The sequence below is a fragment of the Colobus angolensis genome, unplaced genomic scaffold, assembly GCF_000951035.1.
Source record: "Colobus angolensis palliatus isolate OR3802 unplaced genomic scaffold, Cang.pa_1.0 Scaffold123, whole genome shotgun sequence".
NCBI classification, from domain to species: domain Eukaryota; kingdom Metazoa; phylum Chordata; class Mammalia; order Primates; family Cercopithecidae; genus Colobus; species Colobus angolensis.
The window spans coordinates 382,200-403,699 of NW_012113475.1; the positions used below are offsets into that span (position 1 = coordinate 382,200).

A 21,500-nucleotide genomic window follows, 5' to 3' on the forward strand; every position below is an offset into this window, starting at 1 on the left:
AAGCAGAAAGACAGGGGCTGAGTCAGCAGTGACAGTGACAGTGGCAGCAACAGAACTAGAGAAGAGTGTCTGAGGAGAGGTAGGGGGAGTGAGTGGAGGGGCTAGGAGCCTGCAGGGAGAAGGAGGTGCTAAAAGTGGATCAGAGACTAGTTCATTTAATGATTGGTGATTGTTAGGCCACTTAGGCACACCAAAAGTTTGTGAGACACAGCAAAAAAAAAAACAAACAAACAAAAAAAAGATTTTAAGTAAATTGATAAAGCAAGTAAAATGTGTTGTTTTGCCAGATTAAACAGGTGGTTTAAAGGTGGTAAAGAGAGTAGGAGCTTTCCATTAATAACCTCTATTGAACAAACATTTAATAATCTACATAAGTGCTACATTTGAGGGGTTAAAAACAAACTCCACTACATTTAATTTTACACAGAAATTGCCAAATTATTTTAACTAACTTTGAGGCCTCAGAATTCTCATCCGTGAAATAAGGAGATTGGATCAGATAATTTCTAAGGTCACTTTGAGCTCTAAAATTGTATAATTCCATTACTGAGAAAGTGCCTGAACATAGAGATACTTAATACATATTTCTAAAGATTTGTTGCATGAATGAAATCTTGTGCTGCTTCTAAAACACTATAATTTTTCTGAGATCGTTTCCTTTTCCCCTTCATTACCAATGCTTTAGAAGACTTACTTCTGCATAGGCATTTCTGGATTTGCGTACCCACCTACCAACCTTCCCTCCCCTGAAAACTTTTCAGATGCTTCTTCATTGTTTTAGTCATTTACCACTTTAATGAAATTCTCTGGCAACTTTATTGTGATGGGTGGGGATCAATGACAGTGTAATGAGGCAATTACCAAATTCTGATAGTTCCATCTACTCCGTGTGAGAGTCTCTTGATGTTTTATATGGTACTCTTATAAATAATCCCAGAGAGCAGGGGTTGGCAAACTATGGCCCATGGGCTAAAATGGTTTTTACATTTTAAAAGGGTTGAAAAATTTAAAAATGGAAGAATACATAACAGAGACTGGATGGCCTACAATGCCTAACATATTATCTAGCCCTTTACAGAAAAAAACGTACCAATCCTTGTGAGACCAGACTTGCAAAAATCACAGTAACAGAGTGAAAAACCTTCCTGAAGTGTTAGGAGGAACTTGAGTCATAATTTGATGTTGAATCAGAGAGAACAAGTGTTCGGGCTTATTTGCCTCAGAGGTAAGAAAATCAAGTTTTAACTAAGATTAATCCACAGAGGTTGATATTAATACTAAGGTTTCGACCTAATAATAACTAACCTGTATTAATTGTGTGCAGTGTACCAGACCCGTTATGAGATCCCACACCAACATTTGCTATGCACTAACTAGTTTAATTGCCACCACCAGGGTCCTCCTGGCTCTGCTATTTACTAGCTGTTTGACCTTGGGCAAGTTTCTTAACCTCTCTGTGTCTGATTTTCTTCCTTTTCAAAATGAGAATAGAAATAGTGCCTACCTCATGGAGTTGTTGTGAGGATTAAATGAATTAATGGAAAACATAGAATAGCGCTTAGCACATAATAAGCTCTCAGTAATTAGAATTAACATTATTATCCATTTTTCACGTGAAGGAATTAATATTTAGAGAAAATAGTTGCTCATTACCACAAAATAGTGGGACCTGAACTTGACCATTAATCTGTGTTATGCCCAGCTGGTAGAGATGGGCAACAAACTGGACTAAGGCTGCTCAGTAGCCAAATAAAAAGGAATGTTGTGATGTGGCAGGTAACTTCTTTGACACATATCTGCAAAGATATCGCCCTGAGTTCCACATATCTGCAAAGACGTTGCACTGAGTTTTGTTTTGCTGCCAGTGTGCAATTCAGTAGTGACCAGTGCAGTTCTCTTGTCATTTGCAGTGGGTCTCAAGTGAGGCTGGAGGTCTCTGTTGGTAATTAGTAGCCAGGAACCAGGTATGCTTAATGCCTTGCATTGCATAGAACAATTCCTCTTTATCCTGCCCAAGATGCCAGTGGGCACTGCTATGGTTTGACTGTTTGTTTCCCTCTTAAAATTTATGTGTTGAAACCTAACCCCCAAGGTGATGGTATTAGGGGGTGAGGTCTTTGGGAGGTGATTATATCATGAGGGAAGAACCCTCATGAGTGGTATTAGTTTCCTTATAAAAGAGAACGCAGAGAGAGGTGCCTTGCCTTCACTACCATGTGAGGACACAGCAAGAAGGCACAATCTGTGAGAAAGTAGGCCCTCGCCAGACACCACCAGTGCCTTGATCTTGGATTTCCCAGCCTCCAGAACTGTAAAAAATAAATTTCTGCTGTAAATTACCTAGTGTTTGGCATTTTGTTATAGCAACTTGACTAGACTAAGACAGGCCCCTTTGTAAAACACTGAGAGAGGGATGGACTTCATACCCTTTGGGGATCCTTCTCTGTAGAATTCTTTTTTTCAGAAGACTAATTTTTTTTCTTTCATTAATAGGCTTTTTATTTTTGAATACTTTTTTATTGCTACATAGTTGCACATATTATGGGGTGCTTGTGATATTTTGATATAAGCATACAGTGCATAATGATTAAATCCGGGTAATTAAGATATCAAAAATATCTATCATTTCTTTTTGTTGGTTACATTCTAAATCTTCTAGCTATTTTTAAACATGCAATAAATTATTAACTATAGCCACCCTATTGTGCTATCAAACACTAGAACTTACTCCTTCTATCTAACTGTATTTTTGTATCAATTAACCAACCTCTTTTTATCCCTCTCTTCCTAGTATTTGCCCAGCCTCTGGTAACTATCATTCTATTCTCTACCAACTTTCTTAGCTCCCACATATGAATGAGAACATGCAATATTTGTCTTTCTGTGCCTGGCTTATTTCAGTTAACATCGTGACCTCCAGTTGCATCCATGTTGCTGCAAATGGTAAGATTTCATTCTGTTTTCATGACTGAATAATATTCCCCCATGTTTATAGACCACATTTTCCTTATCCATTCATCTGTTGATGGATACTGAGGTTGAATCTATATCGTGGTTATTGTGAACAGTGCTGTAACAAACCTGGTAATGCAGATGTCTCTTTGACATACTGATTTCCTTTCAAATTTTGGGTGATATACGCAGTAGTGGGATTGCTGGATCATATAGTAGATCTATTTTTAGTTTTTTGAGGCATCTCCATAGTGTTTTCTATACTGGCACTAATTTACATTCCCACCAAAGGGTGTGAGCATTCCCCTTTCTCTGCATTCCTGCCAGTGTCTGTTATTTTTTGTCTTTTAGATAACAGCCATTTTAACAAGGATGAGATGATGTCTCACTGTGGTTTTGATTTTCATTTCCCTCATTATTAGTGATATTGAGTATTCTTTCGAATACCTGTTGGCTATTTATATGTCTTCTTTTGAGAAATGTCTATTTAGATCCTTTGCCCATTTCTAAATCACATTTTTTTTTTACTCTTGAATTGTTTGAGTTCTTTATACATTCTGGTTAACCTTTTATTGGATAGATAGTTTGCAAATAATCTCCTCCCATTCTGTAGGTTGTGTCTTTACTCTGTTGATTATTCCCACTCCTGTGCAGAAGCTTTTTTGCTTTATGTAATCATATTTATCTATTCTTGCTGTTGCTGCCTGTGCTTTTAAGGACTTACCCAAAAGATCTTTGCTCAGACCAGTGTCCTGAAGCACTTCCCCAGTGTTTTTCTTCTAGTAGTTTTATATAATAGTTTCAGGTCTTAATTTGTTTCATCCATTTCAGTTTGGTTTTTATACATAGTGAGAGGTATGGAATCTAGTTTCATTCTTCTGCATATGGATATCCAGTTTTCTCAGCACCAGTTATTGAAGAGACTGTCCTTTCTCCAATATATGTTCTTGGCACCATTGTCAAAAATGACTTGACTGTAAATGTGTGATTTTATTTCTGGGTTCTCTATTCTGTTCTATTGGTCTGTGTAGGTGCCTGTTTTCATGCCAGTACCATGTTGTTCTGGTTCGTATGGCTTTGTAGCATTTTTTTTTTTTTTGACATGGAGTCTTGCTCTGTCACCCAGGCTGGAGTGCAGTGGCATGATCTTGCAAGCTCCACCTCCCAGGTTCATGCCATTCTCCTGCCTCAGCCTCCTGAATAGCTGGAACTATAGGTGCCTGCCACCACGCCCAGCTAATTTTTGTATTTTTAGTAGAGACGGGGTTTCACCGTGTTGGCCAGGATGGTCTCAATCTCCTGACCTCATGAACCACCACGCCCAGCCTGAAGTATATTTTCAAGTCAGGTAATATGATGCCTTCAGCGTTTTTTCTCAGGGTTGCTTTGGCTATTAGGAGTATTTTGTGATACATATGAATTTTAGAATAGTTTTTTTTTTTATTTCTGTGAAGAATTTTATTGGTATTTTAATAGGGCTTGCATTGAATCTGTAGATTGCTTTGGGTACCATAGATATTTTAACAGTATTAGCTCTTTCAATACATGAGCATGGGGAATCTTTCCATTTATTTTTGTCTTCTTTCATTTCTTTCATCAGTGTTTTATGTTTCATTACAGAGATCCTTCACTTTGGTTAAATTTATTCCTGGGTATTTAATTTTTCGTAGCTATTGTAAATAGGATTGTTTTCTTGATTTCTTTTTCAAATTGTTAGCTATTGGTGTATAGAAATGCTACTGATTTTTGTATGTTGATTTTGTATCCTGTAACTGTACTGAATTTATCAGTTCTAATAGTTTTTGGTATTCTTTAGATTTTTCTAAATACAAGATCATGTTGCCTGTGAACAAGGATAATTTGGCTTCTTCCTCTCCAATTTGGATGCCACTTCTTTCTTGCTTAATTGCTCTGGCTAGGACTTCTAGTACTGTGTTGAATAAAAGTGGTGAAAGTGGGCATCTTTCTCTTCTTCCAGATCTTTGAGGACAGGTTTTCAGTTTTCCTCTTATTAGCTGTGGGTTTGACATACATGTCCCACCTCAGCCTTCTGAGTAGCTGGGACTACAGGTGTGAGCCACCAACGCCCAGCTAATTTTTGTATTTTTTGTAGAGACGGAGTTTTGCAACATATATGGCCTTTATTGTTTTGAAGTATGTTCCTTGTATACCTAGTTTTTTGAGAGTTTTTATTATGAAGGGATGTTGAATTTTAGTGAGTGCTTTATTCAGCACCTGTTGAAATGATTATATGGCTTTTCTTGATTCTGTTAATCTGATGTATTGTGTTTATTGATTTGTGTATGTTTAACCATCCTTGCATCCCTGGGATGAATCTTACTTGATCACGTGAGATCTTTCTAATGTGTTGAATTTAGTTTGCTTGTATTTTCTTGAGGATTTTTTTGCATCTATGTTCATCAGAGGTATCAGATCTTTTTTTGTTGTATCCTTGTCTGGTTTGGATATCAGGATAATGCTGGCCTAATAGAAGTATTCCCTCCTCTTTAATTCTATAGAATAGTTTGGATAGAAATGGTATTAGCTCTTCTTTAAATGTTTGGTAGAATTCAACAGTGAATCTGTTAGGTCCTGGTTTTTTTTTTTTTTTTTTTTTTTTGTGGGAGGATTTGTTACTGGTTCAGTTTTGTTACTCACTCTTGGTCTTACAGGTTTCATATTTCTGCATAGTTCAATCCTGGTACGTTATATGTATTTAGGAATTTATCTTTTTTTTCCCTAGTTTTTCTAATTTGTTGTCATGTAGTTCATAATGGTCTCTAATGATTCTTTATATTTTTGTGGTATAAATTGTAATGTCTTCTTTTTTCTCTCTGATTTTATTTATTTGGGCCTTCTCTCTTTTTCCTTAATTAGTCTATGTAATGTTTTTTGATTTTGCTTATTTTTTAAAAAAACAACTTTCGTTCTTCTCTATTTCTTTTAGTCTCAATTTATTTCTGCTCTGATCTTTATTATTTCTTCCCTTCTACTAATTTTAGGTTTGGTTTGTTCTTGCTCTTCTGTTTCTTTGAGGTGCATGGTTAGATTGTTTATTTGAAATATTTCTATTTTTTGATGGAGGTGTTTATTCCTATAAACTTCCCCATTAGAACTGTTTTTGCTGTATCACATAGGTTTTGGTATGTTGTGCTTACATTTTCATTTGTCACAAGGAATTTTTAGATTTCCTTTTAAATTTCTTCATAGACCCATTGATTGTTCAGAAGCATGTTAATTTTCATGAATTTGTACAGTTTCCAGCATTACTTCTGTTATTGATTTCTAGTTTTATTCCACTGTGGTCAGAAAAGATACTTGATATGATTTCAATTTATAAAAATTTGTTGACTGGACACGGTGGCTCATGCCTGTAATCCCAGCACTTTGGGAGGCCGAGGCAAGTGAATCACGAAGTCAGGAGATCAAGACCATCCTGGCTGACACGGTATAACCCCCTCTCTACTAAAAATACAAAAAATTAGCCGGGCATGGTGGCGGGCGCCTGTAGTCCCAGCTACTCAGGAGGCTGAGGCAGGAGAATGGCGTGAACCCGTGAAGCGGAGCTTGCAGTGAGCTGAGATCCCGCCACTGCACTCCAGCCTGGGCAACAGAGCGAGACTCCGCCTCAAAAAATATAAATAAATAAATAAAAATTAAAATTTGTTAAGAATTGGGTCTGTCTTGGAGAATGTTCCATTTGCTTTTGAGAAAAATATGTATTCTGTAGCTGTTTGATGGAGTGTTCTGTAAGTATCTGTTAGGTCTGTTTGATCTGAAGTGCAATTTAACTCCAATGTTCCTTGTTTATTTTCTGTCAGAATTACCTGCCCATTACTGAAAGTGAGGCATTGAAGTCCTCTATTATTGTATTGCAGTCAATCTCTCCCTTTAGGTTTATTAATATTGCTATTATATATTTGGGTGCACTGGTGTTGGATACATATTACAATTGTTATATCCTCTTGCTGACTTGACGCCTTTATCGTTATGAAGGAGTCCTTTTTGTCTTTTTTTTTTTTTAACCATTCTTAAAGTAATCTGATATAATTGTAGCTACTCCTGCTCTTTTTTGGTTTTCATTTGTGTGGAATATCTTTTTCCATTTCTTGACTTTCAGTCTGGTTGTCTTTATAGGTGAAGTGAGTTTCTTATTATAGACAGCATAGACTTTGGTCTTGTATTTTTTAAAAAAACTCCATTCAGCCTCTAGATGTCTTGTAATTTAAGAATTTAATCCCTTTATAGTCAAGATTATTATTGATAGTTAAGGGTTTACTACCGCCATTTTGTTACTTGTTTCTAGGTTGTTTTGTAGATCCTTTCTTCTGTTTTTCCTTTCTTCCTATATTTCTTTGTGATTAAGTGATTTCCTCTAGTAACATGTTTTGATCTGTGCTCTTTATTTTTAGCACCTCTCTTGTAGGTTTTTGCTTTGTGGTTACCAAGAGGCTTACAGAAACATCTGAGAATTGTAACAGGTTATTTTAAATTGATAATGATTTAACTTTTATTACAAGGAAAACTATGAAAAATAAACTTTAGTCTAATCCGCCCCCCACATTTTGACTTTTTGTTAAAAAGCTGACATATTTTTATATTGCCTATCCTTAACCAATTGCTACACTTATAATTTTTTTTAACAGTTTTGTCTTTAAGTTTTCAGACTTGTGATATAAGCGGTTTACTTTCCACATTTACAGTATTATTCTGATTTTGGCCATTTTATTACTTTTACCAGTGAGTTTTATACCTTCAGATGTCTTGTTTATTTTACTTTTTTTTGTAGTAGAGATGGGGTTTTGCTATGTTGGCCTGGCTGGTCTTAAACTCTTGGCCTCAAATGATCCGCCCACCTCAGCCTCCCAAAGTGCTGGGATTACAGGCATGAGCCACCATGCCCAGCTAGATGTTTTCCTATTACATGTTGGCATCCATTATATTCAGATTGCAGAACTCTGTTTAGCATTTCTTATAAAACAGGTATGGTGTTGATTAATTCCCTCAGCTTTTGTTTGTATGTTTGTGTTTCTTCTCCTTTGTGTTTTAAGGATAGCTTTGCTGGGTAGGGTATTCTTGGTTGACATTTTCTTCAGCACTTTGAATATAACATCACACCCTTTTCTGGCCTGTAGGGTTTCCACTGGGAAGTCTGCTGAAAGCTGTATTGAATGTGATATTTTTCTTTTGTCTTGCTGATTGGAGTTTTTCACTCTTTGTCTTTGATTTCGGCTAATTTGATTATGATGCGCCTTGGGGGATAATTCCTCTTTCATTTGAATTTGGTGACTTCTCAGCTCCTGTACCTGGATACTGTTTGTCTTTCTAAATTTGGGAAATTTTCAGCCATTCATTCTTTAAACATACTTTCTAGGCCTTTATTTTCCTTGTCTGCTTTGGGAATTCCAATTACATGGAGGTTAGTACACTTGATGGTGTAGCATAATTTTTGTAGGCCTTCTCTACTATTTTCATTCTCTTTTCTGTTTACTACTCTGACTGGATAATTTCATATGTTCTGGCTTGAAGCTTGCTAATTATTTCCTGTTTAATCAAGTCTGCCGTTAAAGCTTTCTTAGGAGTTTTTCAGTTCAGTTATTGGATTCTTAGTTTTAGGATTTCTCTTTGATTTCTTTTAATTTTTTTCTATTTCTTTGTCATTGTCTCTTTTTGTTTCTGGATTGTTTTTCAAATTTCACTTCCCATCCTGGGGAGGACTTATATTGAGCACCAGAAGTAAACGACTGTGCTGGAATGGACTTGTTGCCCTGTTGTCATTTCCAGTCTCATGAAGGCACAGTGAATATCAAAAATTAAATGACGTTCTGGAACTAAATTGCTGCCCTGCCATTGTTTCCTTGTCTGGGGAAGACTTATAGCAAATACCAGAGTTTAAATGCTGCCCTGAAACAACACTGCTGCCCTGCCATTGTTTTCCAGTCTGGGGAAGACTTAAAAGGGCACTGGAATTTAATCTCGACCTTTTAGTTGTTTCTGAGCTAGAGGAAGACTCCACTCACGCACCTGGGATTTGTGGAAAACCCAGCTGGGGATTTGGGCCTTCCTCTGGATTGTGCCCCCGAGGCACTATGGTCCTGGCCAGTCTGTTTAACTTGGTATCCCTACTGATCAGAGTACTGAGATCAGCTTTCTGTGATGAACACCCTGGTCATTGTTTCCAACTCACCCCAAGTAGTTAAGCTTTCCTGACACTCCCAATAGTTCTGATCGAATAGGACCAGAACAGACTTGCCATGAAGATTCCTAGACCAGTGGGGAGATCAAATATTCACCTTCAGTTCCCTCCTTCACCAGCAACCATGGGTCTAGGGGAAGAGGTATAAAATGTAAAATGTGTAAAATGACTGTTCATCCTACCTGTCATGGCTTCTCTCAATTCTGTGTGCCTAGGTGGTTTCTCTGCTTCTCCTCTGAGTTCTGGTATATTCATGGTGGTATTCTTGTCATTGAATGGTTTCTAATTGTATTTTTGTCAGGGGCGTGATGCTGGGGGATTCTTTTCCACCATCTTGCTAATATCACTCTGAAACTCTATTTTTGAATAATTTTAGATCTATAGAAAAGTAGCAGAAATAATAAGAGTTCTTTGATTTTTCATTCAGTGTCCCCAAATGTTAACATAGCACCATAGTATAGTTATCAACACCAAGGAACCAATATTGGGAAATTACTATTCAAGAAACTTCATACTTTTTTTTTTGGATTTTATCAGTTTTCCCACTGATGTCTGTCCTAAGGTCTGATCGAGGATCCCACAGTGCATGTATTTCAACAGGCTTTTAGTAAATATTGGGATTCCAGGCTTTCCCTCTGGCTAGATATGAGAGTGCAAATCGTCTGTGCCCCTCCACCTCTCCAGGCAGTCATGCTGTCCAATCTTGGGACATAGGGTAAAGTGAAGGGCCTCTTCAGGCAGGCAGGTAAGTCATCAGGCCACTCCATGGGCCCTGGGAGACCATGAGCACACAGCTGGGCCCTTCTTCAGCAAGCGGCTCTGTGTTCTCAGTAGTAGGAATAAGTAGACATTGAGGCCTCAATAGTTGGCAAAAAGCAGAGCTTCCTGTGGGAAAAATACTTTGAATAAGGAAGAAAAAGGACATTTGTATTATATAAGTTTGGCTGTCTCTAATTTAAAGAAAGTTAAACTTTATTGCACAATGACTACTAGTTCTTTCTTCTTCTTCCTTCTCCTCCTCCTCCTCCTCCTTCTCTTCTTCCTTCTCCTTTTTCTCCTCTATCTCTTCCTCCTTCTCTTTGTCCTTTTCTCCTTCTCCTCTTCCTTCTCCTTCCCTCCTCCTCCTCCTCCTTCTCTTTCCCCCTTTCTCCTTCTCTTCTTCTCATTCTTCCCCTTCTTTTCCTTCGTTTCCTCCTCCTCCTCCTCTCAAATTTAGTTTTCCATGGAATCCGCTGTCCTTTGGAATTTTTTTTTCTTTTTTCTTTTTGCTTAGTATCTGTTCATTTCTCCCAGAATCATAGTTTGGAATTAATGTCCAAATAGTAGTTAATCAGATGATAGAGATTAAAGTGAAGGGAGGGCATACACTGGAATAGCAAAATATATTTGCAGTGAAACCCAGTGAACAGAATACTTCATGTTAGGTTCAAGTATTGGAGGAAAAACAAATACTTCCATTAAAATCAAAGCTACTTTTCAGAATTTCATTATATTCTTTTAATGAGAAATGTATTTGTTGGTTGTCTTGTCATCTTTGACTCTTAAAATGTAACCAAGCAAAAAGTGCCTAAGAATGTGATGGCTATATTGCCTTTAACTTAACTTCGTTAGTAGCAGAGGTTCCATGAGTTACGAGTACTCTGCTCTGTGAATGTCTCCATTTTTGAGGTGCCTTTGTGCAGTATTGATAGGAACCATTCCTGGGCTCCACTTACAGACTTCTGTTGGTGAACAGGATCTCACAAAGCAGAACAGAAGTTTGTGATAAGGAAGAGGATGAAGAGAGCAGGTCCTTGTGTTCTTCAGAAACAGTGAACATTATCCTACTGATTTTGGACAAAGGGAGTTCTCCACGTAGGAAGTGACACAGAACCTATCACAGTGCCTTTCCATTCCAGGTTTTTGGTAATGAGTGATGAATGAATCCCATGAGAGCAGAGCCCTGTGGAGCGGGTGGCAAATGTTGCTCTCTGACTACAGTTCTCTGCTTAGGGATGCTAACATAGACACTGATCAGGCATGGCTTTGCATTAACATCTGTAGTGCCCTCTACTTGTGCAGTGAGATACTAGGATATACAACAGAATAGGTGCTGGAAGAGGTGTCCACTACAGTGTGGACAGACTCTTTGGATCTGTATTAATAACAGCCTCTCCCATGGATTAGCTAGTCCAGGCTTTGGTGCTTTATTTCCTCCCAGAATAATGGAGTGTGTACTCCTTAGCTATTTGTAGCACCAAGAAAATTAATCCAGATGTCATCTTTTTTTTTTTTTTCCTCTAGTGTGGCTGGATACTTGGCAGGGCACACAATCACATGGTCTTCAGATCTTCTAAAAGCTGATTTTCCTGGGCCTAATCCCATGAGAGTTGGAGACAGTCTATGATAATTACTGATTCAGCTCCTGCTGGTGTTGAACTTACTGAGAAACTTAAACAAGAATTAAAATACACACCCACACACGCCTCAGATGGAGCCAAACACTAAACCAGATTAGTCTTTTGTGGTTACCTTTTCTTTAGGATTAGGAGGATCAGAAAGCAAGAGCAGATTCTGAAACACTGTAACCCCATTCCCCACTGGGTCATAAGAGGCTGGTGCTCTTGAGGACGAAGGTTGGCAGCAGGTGCCAACTAGGTACTGGCTTGTGGTCTCAGCAGAGCTGGCCTGCCACAGCCCAAGCTTCTTGTTTTGGTTGAAAAATGGGTCTTTTGGCCTTTCATGCCTGGACATTCTCTGGAACTCAGATGTTTGTGAACCAGGTTCAAGGACATTCTCTGGAACTCAGATATTTGTGAACCAGGTTCAAGGACTCTCAAGTTCAAGTCACTGGCAGATTGGAGAGAAGACCTAGAAGTCTAAGTGTCTGAGGTAATGAGAGGAGGGACGCAAAGCCTCAATGAGACTGCAGTCACCTGAATGGGAAAGCTTGCCCTATTGCTGGCCTCAGCAATGGCACCTTCAGGTTGTCCTCTGTACGGGTTGATGAGGGAGTGGAGGACCCCAGGTCTCTTCTTAGTGTCAGCCGTGGCCACAGGTTTCGATGAAATTTAGTATGTTGGTTAGGAGCGTGCCAAAATCAGAGCAACTACCCTCCCAAGGGGACGTTCAGTTTTCAGTTGTTAAAAATACACCCTGAGACAGAAATTTCAGGACACTTAAGTGACTTTGAAATCCATCCAAAGGTTACTCTGTTCCTTCACTCCACACATCTCAGGCATTTCCATGTTGGTCTCAGCTGCCATGTCAATGGTTTATTCTTTTTATATGTTGGAGCAGATCTGGGCCTCCCAAAACATTTTGGGGAGAAGTAGACTTAGAGGGGTTTTCCCTGCTCTGTGAGAGAAGGAATTTAGCAAGCATTAATTTTTCTAAGAAGGTGGCACAAGTTTTGATGTGATGTGCTGGAAAATAGTAATAGTCACAATTTATCGTATTCCCCCAAGAGAATGGGATGATGTTCCCATAGAATCTTGCTCATCCTGTTAGCAATAACTTATATTCTCTTTCTGATTCACACCAACAAGGATCAGAGGGTGTTGGTGGGGGAAATGATACGGGGAAATACAGTTTGTTTTTTGCAGGGATTCAGAATGTGTCTCTGGACTTCAAGATAGGAAGAATGTTTGCCTTGAGGCTGATGATAGTAACCACCCCACCCACCGTCATCTATTAAGGATTTACTGTGTGGTCACTTTACAGTCATCCAAGTAAATTTCCATAATCACCTGATAAGATGGGTACAAAGAAACATTTCTGGAGGGTAAGTAACGCAAATCATACAGCTGAGCCATCTGTCTGCATCTCAAGCATCCAGGCAGCATTTGGCCTCTGTGGGTGTTGTCAGATGTGCTGGTCTCTGTTAACTCAGGGTTTTGGATTAATTGGTGGAGCTGCTCATTTCCATAAACACCCAGGATGCAGTCTGCAGCCTCTATTTAAAGTGAGGTCCTTGGACGAGCAGCCCGGCAGCACCCGGCAGCTTGTCAGCATTGCAGAACATCAGGCACTCCCTGGAGCTACAGCACCAGATCCCCAGGCAGGCGCATGTGCATCCAAGTTTGAGCCGCACTACTTTCTGCTACTATGGAGGGATGTATCCTTTACTCTCTCCCTCCCCTTTGTCTCATCTTGTCCAGTAATTTTAAATTATTTAAAAGTAACAAAATCATAGTGTCTCAAAATGGCTTACCAAGAAACACGCAAAGCTGTAGGATCAGAAGCTTGACATGAAGGTTTCTGCACATCTTTGAATTGCTTTACAGAAAGAAAAATCCAGACATCTAAAAGATTATAATTTCAGAATTCATAGTAACATGGGGATCTTCTTGGTGTCAGAACTGAGTTCTTGCTGAGGTTTGCACTGGGCCGTGTCCCCCAGGCAGCTGCAGCACAACATGGAGTCACCCTTGCTGTCTAAGCCTTGTTGTTGGAGGGGAAGAGTGAGGACCAAGCTGTCAACAATCCCAGACCTGCCAAGCCACATTTGTCTGTTTGCCTGCCAGGATTCTAAAACTGCAATTGGGAATTCTGACTTTTACTGAATGTGCAAGTCTGTGTATATACAGCTTTGGTGAGCTGACCCCGTCAGGGATGACTGTGATATACTTTGTCTTACAGGATTCAGAATCCATGGCTGGAAGAGGTAATAAGGCTATTGGGAGGGCCTGCTTCTCCTCAGCCCACCCCCACCCGGTGTGGGTCTCCATTTCCATTCAGGTACTTCACAGTTCTGCAAACTATGATAGGACTAGAAGTGAAAACATTGTTGGGGGGATTCAGAGGACATCAGCCTTTGTAGTAGGCTGTGGAACCTGGTGTAGTTGGGCTTGTGTAACTTTCTGTTCCCTCAAAAGAGGCAACATCAGAATATTGAAGAAAAAGAGAGTCACTAAATATAGCTTGTCGTTTTTGCCCAAATTTTATTGCTTGAGCCCATAGTTACCAGAATTATTCAGGGTGAGCTTCAGTTTTGGCGGGACAGCATTAACTTGCATCCGTGTTAGCAGTATTGCATCTTTGTACTCTGAAGCCAGACAGATCTGAGTTTGAATCCTTGTTTTAGCACTAGGCCCTTATTCCAAGCCTTTTTTATTTTTTAATTTCAGGCTTAGCATATTTTTAATGCTTACTTTCTGTCACTTAGAGGATGTATAGCAGCACATAAAGGACACTGCATGCGTACCCACCATGGCAGCTTTGTGTCCCCAGCTGTCAGGTGGGACATGGAGCTCCTGCTGCCCAACTCTCCAGGCTGTTCGAGGTCTGAGCGAGGGCACACTTGGCCACAGACAGGAACAGGCAGTGCAAAGGATGAGGTGCTCCCTCCACACAACTGAAATGTGTCTTTCACCAAGTCTCTCAGTTCTCTGGTGGCCTTACTAGTTTCAGAATAGTAAATGGCTAATGTATTTATTTGTGATGGCCTCATTGGCTTTGGAAACGTACTTAATTTTTAAAAATTTGCTTTAATGCCTTCATTACTGCACTCCTCCAACGCTTTCTATGAATTATTTGAGAGGCATCTGGGCATAGAGCACAAGCCCACTTTTCTAGCTACAAAATGGACATGCCTGAAGTGTACGCCCAGCTTGCATCACCTTCCAGTGCCCTGCCTGGAGACAGAACAAAAACTTAATCCCCAGGAGGCTTCTGAGGGGCTCCAGGGAGTCACAGGATTCCTTAAAGAAGGAAAAGGTCAGACCCTGATTCTGATGACACTGTCAAAAATTCTAGAACTTTCACAGTTTAAAATATTTTACATTTATACAAAATAGTCATGTATAAAATGTTTTTTGTGCATTTTACATTTTTAAAAAGGACAGTGCTAATTTCAAATGCCTTCTGCTTATATGTCATGTAAATAGTTAGGAGCCCATATTTTTTACAAAAACTATTTGTGGAGATTTTCATGACTGTACGGGTGTTTTCAGTTGGAGGACTTGCCAAACCTGTGTTTTGAGGCACACACATGATCTCTGCTTGGGAAAGTGGCCAGTGCCACTGTGCAGTGCATTTATACGTGACTCTGATTTGGTGTGTGCTGTGTTGGTCACCACTTAAAAGTAGAGCCAGTGTGCACAATTTGAATGTATAAAAATTTGAAAATATGTTTAGCCAGTCTACTCTTCAGTACATTTTAAGTGTTGAGTGGAAAAAAACAACAAAAGGAAATGAATGAAGTAAAGGAAAGCACTTACCGAGTTCTGTCAAACACAAGAGCTTCAGAGGACACACTGCTTCAAGACTGCAGTGTGGTGTGTCCCTCCTCATTGATTTAACTAAGTGGATACTGAAAAAGAGCATCACAGAGGCATTGATCTTGGGGCAGAAGCCACCTCTTCCCCCCTAGGGGAAAACAAACTAGGAAGCAGTGTGGCAGGAAGACCCCTCTTGAGAGCAACACAGAATTTAGACTACAGCCAGCTGTCACAAAGCTGTTAACAGTTTGTGGTGTTCAGCTATAAATATGCCACCAAAAGCATAAGGTGTTACTCTTAAGAAAATGGCATCTTCATCAGATTAAAAAGCTCTGAAACCAAAAATGATCCAAACTTAAAATTTTGATTTTCCTCCTAACTCTGTGATCCGTTCTGGACACAGGGCCCAATTCTGTCTCTTGAGAACTAGGCAACCCCTGGGCAGAACCAGCTTAATTAGTACCATGGCCATCCCTTTATGCTGAGAGTAAACCTAAATATTCACCTTATAAGGAATTCTAAGCTCAACCACATTTACAATGCTCAGCCCTCGGGGTTCCAAGACTGCTGGTCTTGGGACACCTAGTGTGACGTTTATGACACAGCATAGCTTTGAGGCATTTGTCCTTGGCTGGAAATGTCACACCTGGGAGCAGGCACACCCTGCAAGAGGCTATTCCCTTGCCACCCAAGCAATGAATTAGGATGAGACAAAGCAAAAATTACACTGTTACGGAGACATCACTGATCTCTGCAATGAATAATAATCTTTTGACTTTGAACTGGTAGGCAAATGGAAGAAATCTTAAGAGCTGACAACATCCTAGCTGGTAATTAAAAAAATAATTAGTATTCCAGTTTGAAATTTGATTTGGTCCTTCACAGAAATTTTCCCTCACCTGGAGGTCACCAAATTGTACTAGCTTTTATTTATTTTTTTTAAAGCAGCACAGGACAAACTTCTCATCTTGAAAAACTTCTAAGCTAGCCCTTATCCTAAATCTTGCACCTACAAGTCTTAGAACATGAAATCTGAACTAAAGGATTCAAAGATGAAATGTAATATCATACATAATATAAACATCTATTTCAATGTTTACTCCAGACTAAACACAATAAAAGTGCTTATGAAAATTATAAGTCTGCCATCTTTAATTCTTAAGTTTAGACTTATGAAATAACTCTTGACATTTATTTTGTTGGCATGTGCTAATAATAAACAACACACATTCCCAAGACAGCAAAGGAAAAACCCCAGTCCAGAGCATTCTGTCTGTGTGAAGCCGCCTCTAGTGCCTTGAGAGAGATTCTGCGCTGCAGAAATGGTTGCTGGGGAACGTATCTCCCTTGCAGAGCCAGAAACCACTGACTAACATGTCTTCAAATAAGATCTCCTGTGAAAAGGGCTTCCCCTCATTTCATCTGGGCTCCATTCCATGAAGATAGGTTAGTGGAAATTACGAAGGAAAACAAACACAACATCCCATACACAATTTATTTTATATAACTTGGTGTTTTCGTTTATTGAATCATACAAATTCAAATGGGGATTCCTGAATAAATCTTTTGTTAATTTACCTTTGGCAGAAACAACAGATTCCAAAACAATTAGTAGCATCTCATTTATTTGTAGCTTAAAAAAAATTCTGTAGCATATTTTTCAAAAACATAGTCTTAAACAAATGTGCTTCAAAAGCTAACTGCTAATGATCTGATTACTATCATAGCTTATTTAAGAGAGCTGTTACTTGAAGGACAGACTAGACATGTATTTTTTAAAAAAACAATTTTTGGTCATGTGAATGATTCATGTTCAGATTTCAAAAATAGGAAACATCCTAAAGTGCATCATTTTATTTATAATCTCACTCCTTGAAATTATAGCAATCTATAATGTAAACAGTAGAGCAAAGAATTCCAAACTATATTTTTATGTACATTTAAACCTGTAGGATTATGTACCGTCTTTGAGTGTGGATTAAAACCAGGGCACTTCCAACACATAGCTCAAGCTTCCATACGATTAAGAGCAAACTTAAAGGCATTCTTTTTCCCCATCCTTGACTTAACATGCAGCTGACAGAGGAGAGCTGCTACCTCACTTCAGCAATGGAAAATGTTGCTGTAAATCCCATTAGACCAGCCAGTTCCTCACGACCCTTTAAAACTGAAAACTGGTCAGTATAGTTTTACATTCCTTTTCTTTTCCTTAAAACTGTGCCCTTTAAGAAGGCAACTTTTAAAACATACAGGAGGGTGGCTCTGCTGTGTGTTCATCCTGTAACACTTGTCGTCAAAGGCAAAGCTCCTGAAACACCTTCTCTGGTCAGCCATGGCGGGCGAGCAGACGCCTGGGCTCGGCCTCGCAGAGCACAAAGGTGGACCCAGAACCCACTGTCCTCAGCGCAGGCGCAGGAGTTAAAGTAACAACACATCACAAGGTGACGTCAAGCACACTGAAGAGATGGATGATTTGGTGTCTTACATTTTCTGGTCCCTCCAAAATGTCTAATATAGACAGCTTTGTGACAGTCTTTTGAAAAGAAATATAATTGGCCAGACAGAATGACATTTTTTTTCTTTTTATACACGATCTCGAAAATAGTGTCATTTAGATTCTGCCTTGGGCTGAGCTCTGAGGGCTACATTTACCTGTCAGTTTGGGGATTTTAGTGCAGATATTTTTTAAAAAATTAAACTCTGGTAAGTACTCAGGAGGCTGAGAACACAGGCCCCTTCTCTCCCCTGATCCTCTGTATGCAGGCTAGGACTTAAGCAAGCCCCTTTATGTTTGGCTAGTGCCACAACAAAACAGCCCCAAACAGGTTGCCATGAGCATGCTGGCCTGGCCTGGTATTTGATGATAAAATCTGAGACTGGTAAGTGCAGTCAGTGTTCAGGAAAGAATCTCCAGGCTCTTCTCCCATCACCTGGTTTTTTTTTTTTTTTTTTTTTTTTTTTGAGATGGAGTCTCGCTCTGTCGCCCAGGCTGGAGTGCAGTGGCCCGATCTCAGCTCACTGCAAGCTCCGCCTCCCGGGTTTAGCCATTCTCCTGCCTCAGCCTCCCGAGTAGCTGGGACTACAGGCGCCCGCCACCTCGCCCGGCTAGTTTTTTGTGTTTTTTTTTAGTAGAGACGGGGTTTCACTGTGTTAGCCAGTATGGTCTCGATCTCCTGACCTCGTGATCCACCCGTCTCGGCCTCCCAAAGTGCTGGGATTATAGGCTTGAGCCACCGCGCCCGGCCCCCATCACCTGGTTTTAAAATCAGCCTTCATACAGCTGCTTACCATCTCTCTGTCCTCTGCAGATGACCCGGTCCTAGGGGCAGGGACCAAAATTCCTTGTCAGCTGAGGAAGTCCTGAAGAAACACCCTGAAGATGATGACTGCACTGCCATTGTGGGCAGATGCACCTTCTATCTACCTGAGGGCTGAAGGGGAAAACCTTTCACACACGTGAGGAAGGCGCAGCTCTGTGGAAAGGTCACCAGAATGGCAGCGGCAGCAAATAGGGCTCCAGTGCACGTTCGCACTTAACTGGGTCCAAGGAGAGCACGGCCCTCCACAGCAAGTTTGCTCTATAGAATAAAGTCCTGAGCTTGTTTTTATCACAGTTAGACAGAGAATGGTCTCATGTTTCTCAGTTATCCAGGGAAGACCAGTGTATATTCTCTGTAGATGAGTGTTGTCTAATGTAGTGATTCATCTCTGCTAGTGTTAGGAAAGCTCCACTACTGTGTGTGTGTGTGTGTATGTGTGTGTGTCTGCACGCATGCGCATGTGCACACACTGCAATCTTGACTTTCCAATTACAAAATGCCTAAGTCAGGTCACATTGTCTTCTTCCAGCCAGTTTCTAAGGCAGGCAATGGAAACGGGAGCCGATGCCAAATGGTCTAGAGGCAGAAGGGCCGCATGCTTTGCAGGGCCAGCTCCAAGGCTGCCTTCCAGAGCTGCTCTTTCTCAGGGGAGAGTAAACCCTCACTGCAGCTGCCAGCCCCCTGTGCTCGGGCGGGGGTTGCCCCTCACATGGACTTGGAATCCGTGTCTCTCTTGCTGATGAGCACCTCCAGGAGCCTCAGTTTCGCCTTTATGTGCTTGTATTCACTGTATTCTTCAGCCATAGGAGTGCGGTCTTCCTTCTGGACATTTCTAATGCAAATAAAGGAAAAAGGGGTCTGAGGATCATTTTCTGTCTTTGCTAGATACTATTCATTGGGCAAATTATCATTGTGTGTAGAAACTTTGCAGTTTATCAGCTTGTAGAATCAGTGTGGCCAAGTGGCCCTTGGTCTTAAGACTGGAGCTGGATTTAGACAAATAATGAAAATGTTTCACCCAGAAGGCATCATGCAACTGAGTTTTTATATAATTAATCTGGCATCTTGTATGACAAGAAGGCTAAGAAATGCAGACATTCTCTCTGCTACGTATGAATTCACATTGAGCTCTCATACACCAGAATCCTTTATTCATAATTAATGTTTTCTCATTCTTATATATTTCATCTTGTGAACTTTTAAATTTTTAATTAGCAACTAGTTCACCCACAACTTAGTGTTTTGTTTTTTTTTTTTCAAAAACAGATAGTACTCTTGCTTATCATAAAACAGTCTTAGAATTCAGCAGCTGGATTCCATAATACTATTATAATACGCCTTTATAGTTTGAGTAACTTTCCATGCATCATATTTATATGCACAAGTATTCGAGAGCTTATAGGTCAAGCCCTCTGCTAAGTACTTTGTACCCATGATCTAATATAACCCTTATAACACCTTGATGAGACGGAGCCATTTCTATACTACACATATTGAAACCAGCACAGGAAATCAGGTAACTTGCCTGCTCTTGGCCACCATGCGGTGCACGCTGCTGCTTTGCGTTTTATGGGAAATTGCACGTGGCCAACATTCAAACGTAGGCTTCCTGCCTTTATTATTAAAGGGCAAATGTGGGTAAGGAGGATAGCATGGGGCTTAAATTGTTCAATGAATTAAAAATAAACCAATCTTATTCATACCCTGCCTTGTTCTAGGAAAGTATTCTAGTGGTTTCTCAGGGGGCAGGGCAAGGAACAGGTGCTCAGGAATTGGAGCATCTGGAACGCAGGCGCCCGCTGTACTCTGAGGGCCTTCACTCTCCTCAGACATGAAGTCATGGAACCGGAGCTTATCTCCAAGTCCCTCATAGTTCTAAACGTTTTTGACAATTAAGTTAATGTCCTCCATTGACATTTTCTTAAAACCTGGGCGTTGCATAATTCTACATGGTCCCTCATGTATAAGACATCTGTGCATAACGTGACTTAGAATATAAAAAAGGATAAACCAAAAAATAGTCTTAGATGAAAGACTGGAAAGATACACATCAAAACATTAATTCTGATTTGTCTTTGGTTATTATTTTGGGAATTGCTACTTAAATTTGCTTACCTATAGTTTCTAAATACTCTGCAGTAGGGGGAAATGAAAAGCAAATGTTTAGGTATAAAAATATGAGACATGTCCAAATCACAGATCCTAAAAGTAAATTTACACAATAATTGTTAAACTAAACTGAAATACAATGTATTTTAAATGACAAAAAGTTTTATGGTGCTTTTATTTCCCCAAACTTTCAGGAAGTATAAAAGAAGACTCAAGAGAAACAATACTTACATAGCTTCAGTAATCTGGGTTAAAACCAATTTAAAATGATAAAACCTAACTCCAATGTAAGAGATGCAAATCTGTTACTGGTTCTTTCCTCGGGCTCCTACTGTGACTTTCAGTAAGATGTTTTGTGTGCTGTTCCTTGTAAACATGAAAGACTAAATTATGCCTTAAAATTCACTGGCGAGAGGCAGCCCATCAACCAGGTAGATTTACTGCTTTTCTTTTTTTTTTTGGAGATGAAGTCTCGCTCTGTAGCCCAGGCTGTAGTGCAGTAGTGTGATCTCGGCTTACTGCAACCTTGGCCTCCTGGGTTCGAGCAATTCTCCTGCCTCAGTCTCCAGAGTAGCTGGTATTATAGACCTGTGCCACTGCACCCGGCTAATTTTTTGTATTTTTAGTAGAGAAGGGGTTTCACCATGTTGGCCAGGCAGACCTCATGTCATCCACCCACCTTGGCCTCCCAAAGTGCTAGGATTATAGGTGTGAGCCACTGCA

General features: G+C 39.9%; 1 protein-coding gene and 1 long non-coding RNA gene across 3 annotated transcripts in view; one reads left to right on the forward strand and one right to left on the reverse strand.

Annotated features, from left to right (window-relative positions):
* Window positions 1–362: 362 nt before the first annotated feature.
* On the forward strand, window positions 363–20,930 carry LOC105504900. The gene is made up of 5 exons (XR_001000666.1): window positions 363–1,225; window positions 2,792–2,943; window positions 12,733–12,911; window positions 13,769–13,867; window positions 18,657–20,930. It is a non-coding gene; the product is annotated as an uncharacterized LOC105504900 (long non-coding RNA).
* Window positions 16,842–21,500, reverse strand: part of FAM13A (family with sequence similarity 13, member A) — a 342,193-nt gene continuing 337,534 nt past the window's right edge. For both annotated transcript variants that reach the window (XM_011932518.1, XM_011932526.1), the window contains 2 exons: window positions 18,602–19,500; window positions 16,842–18,278 (listed from right to left, as the gene is read on the reverse strand). In XM_011932518.1, the coding sequence (XP_011787908.1) occupies window positions 19,374–19,500 (127 nt within the window). In that variant the 3' untranslated portion in view covers window positions 16,842–18,278; window positions 18,602–19,373. The remainder of the gene's footprint in view (window positions 18,279–18,601; window positions 19,501–21,500) is intronic.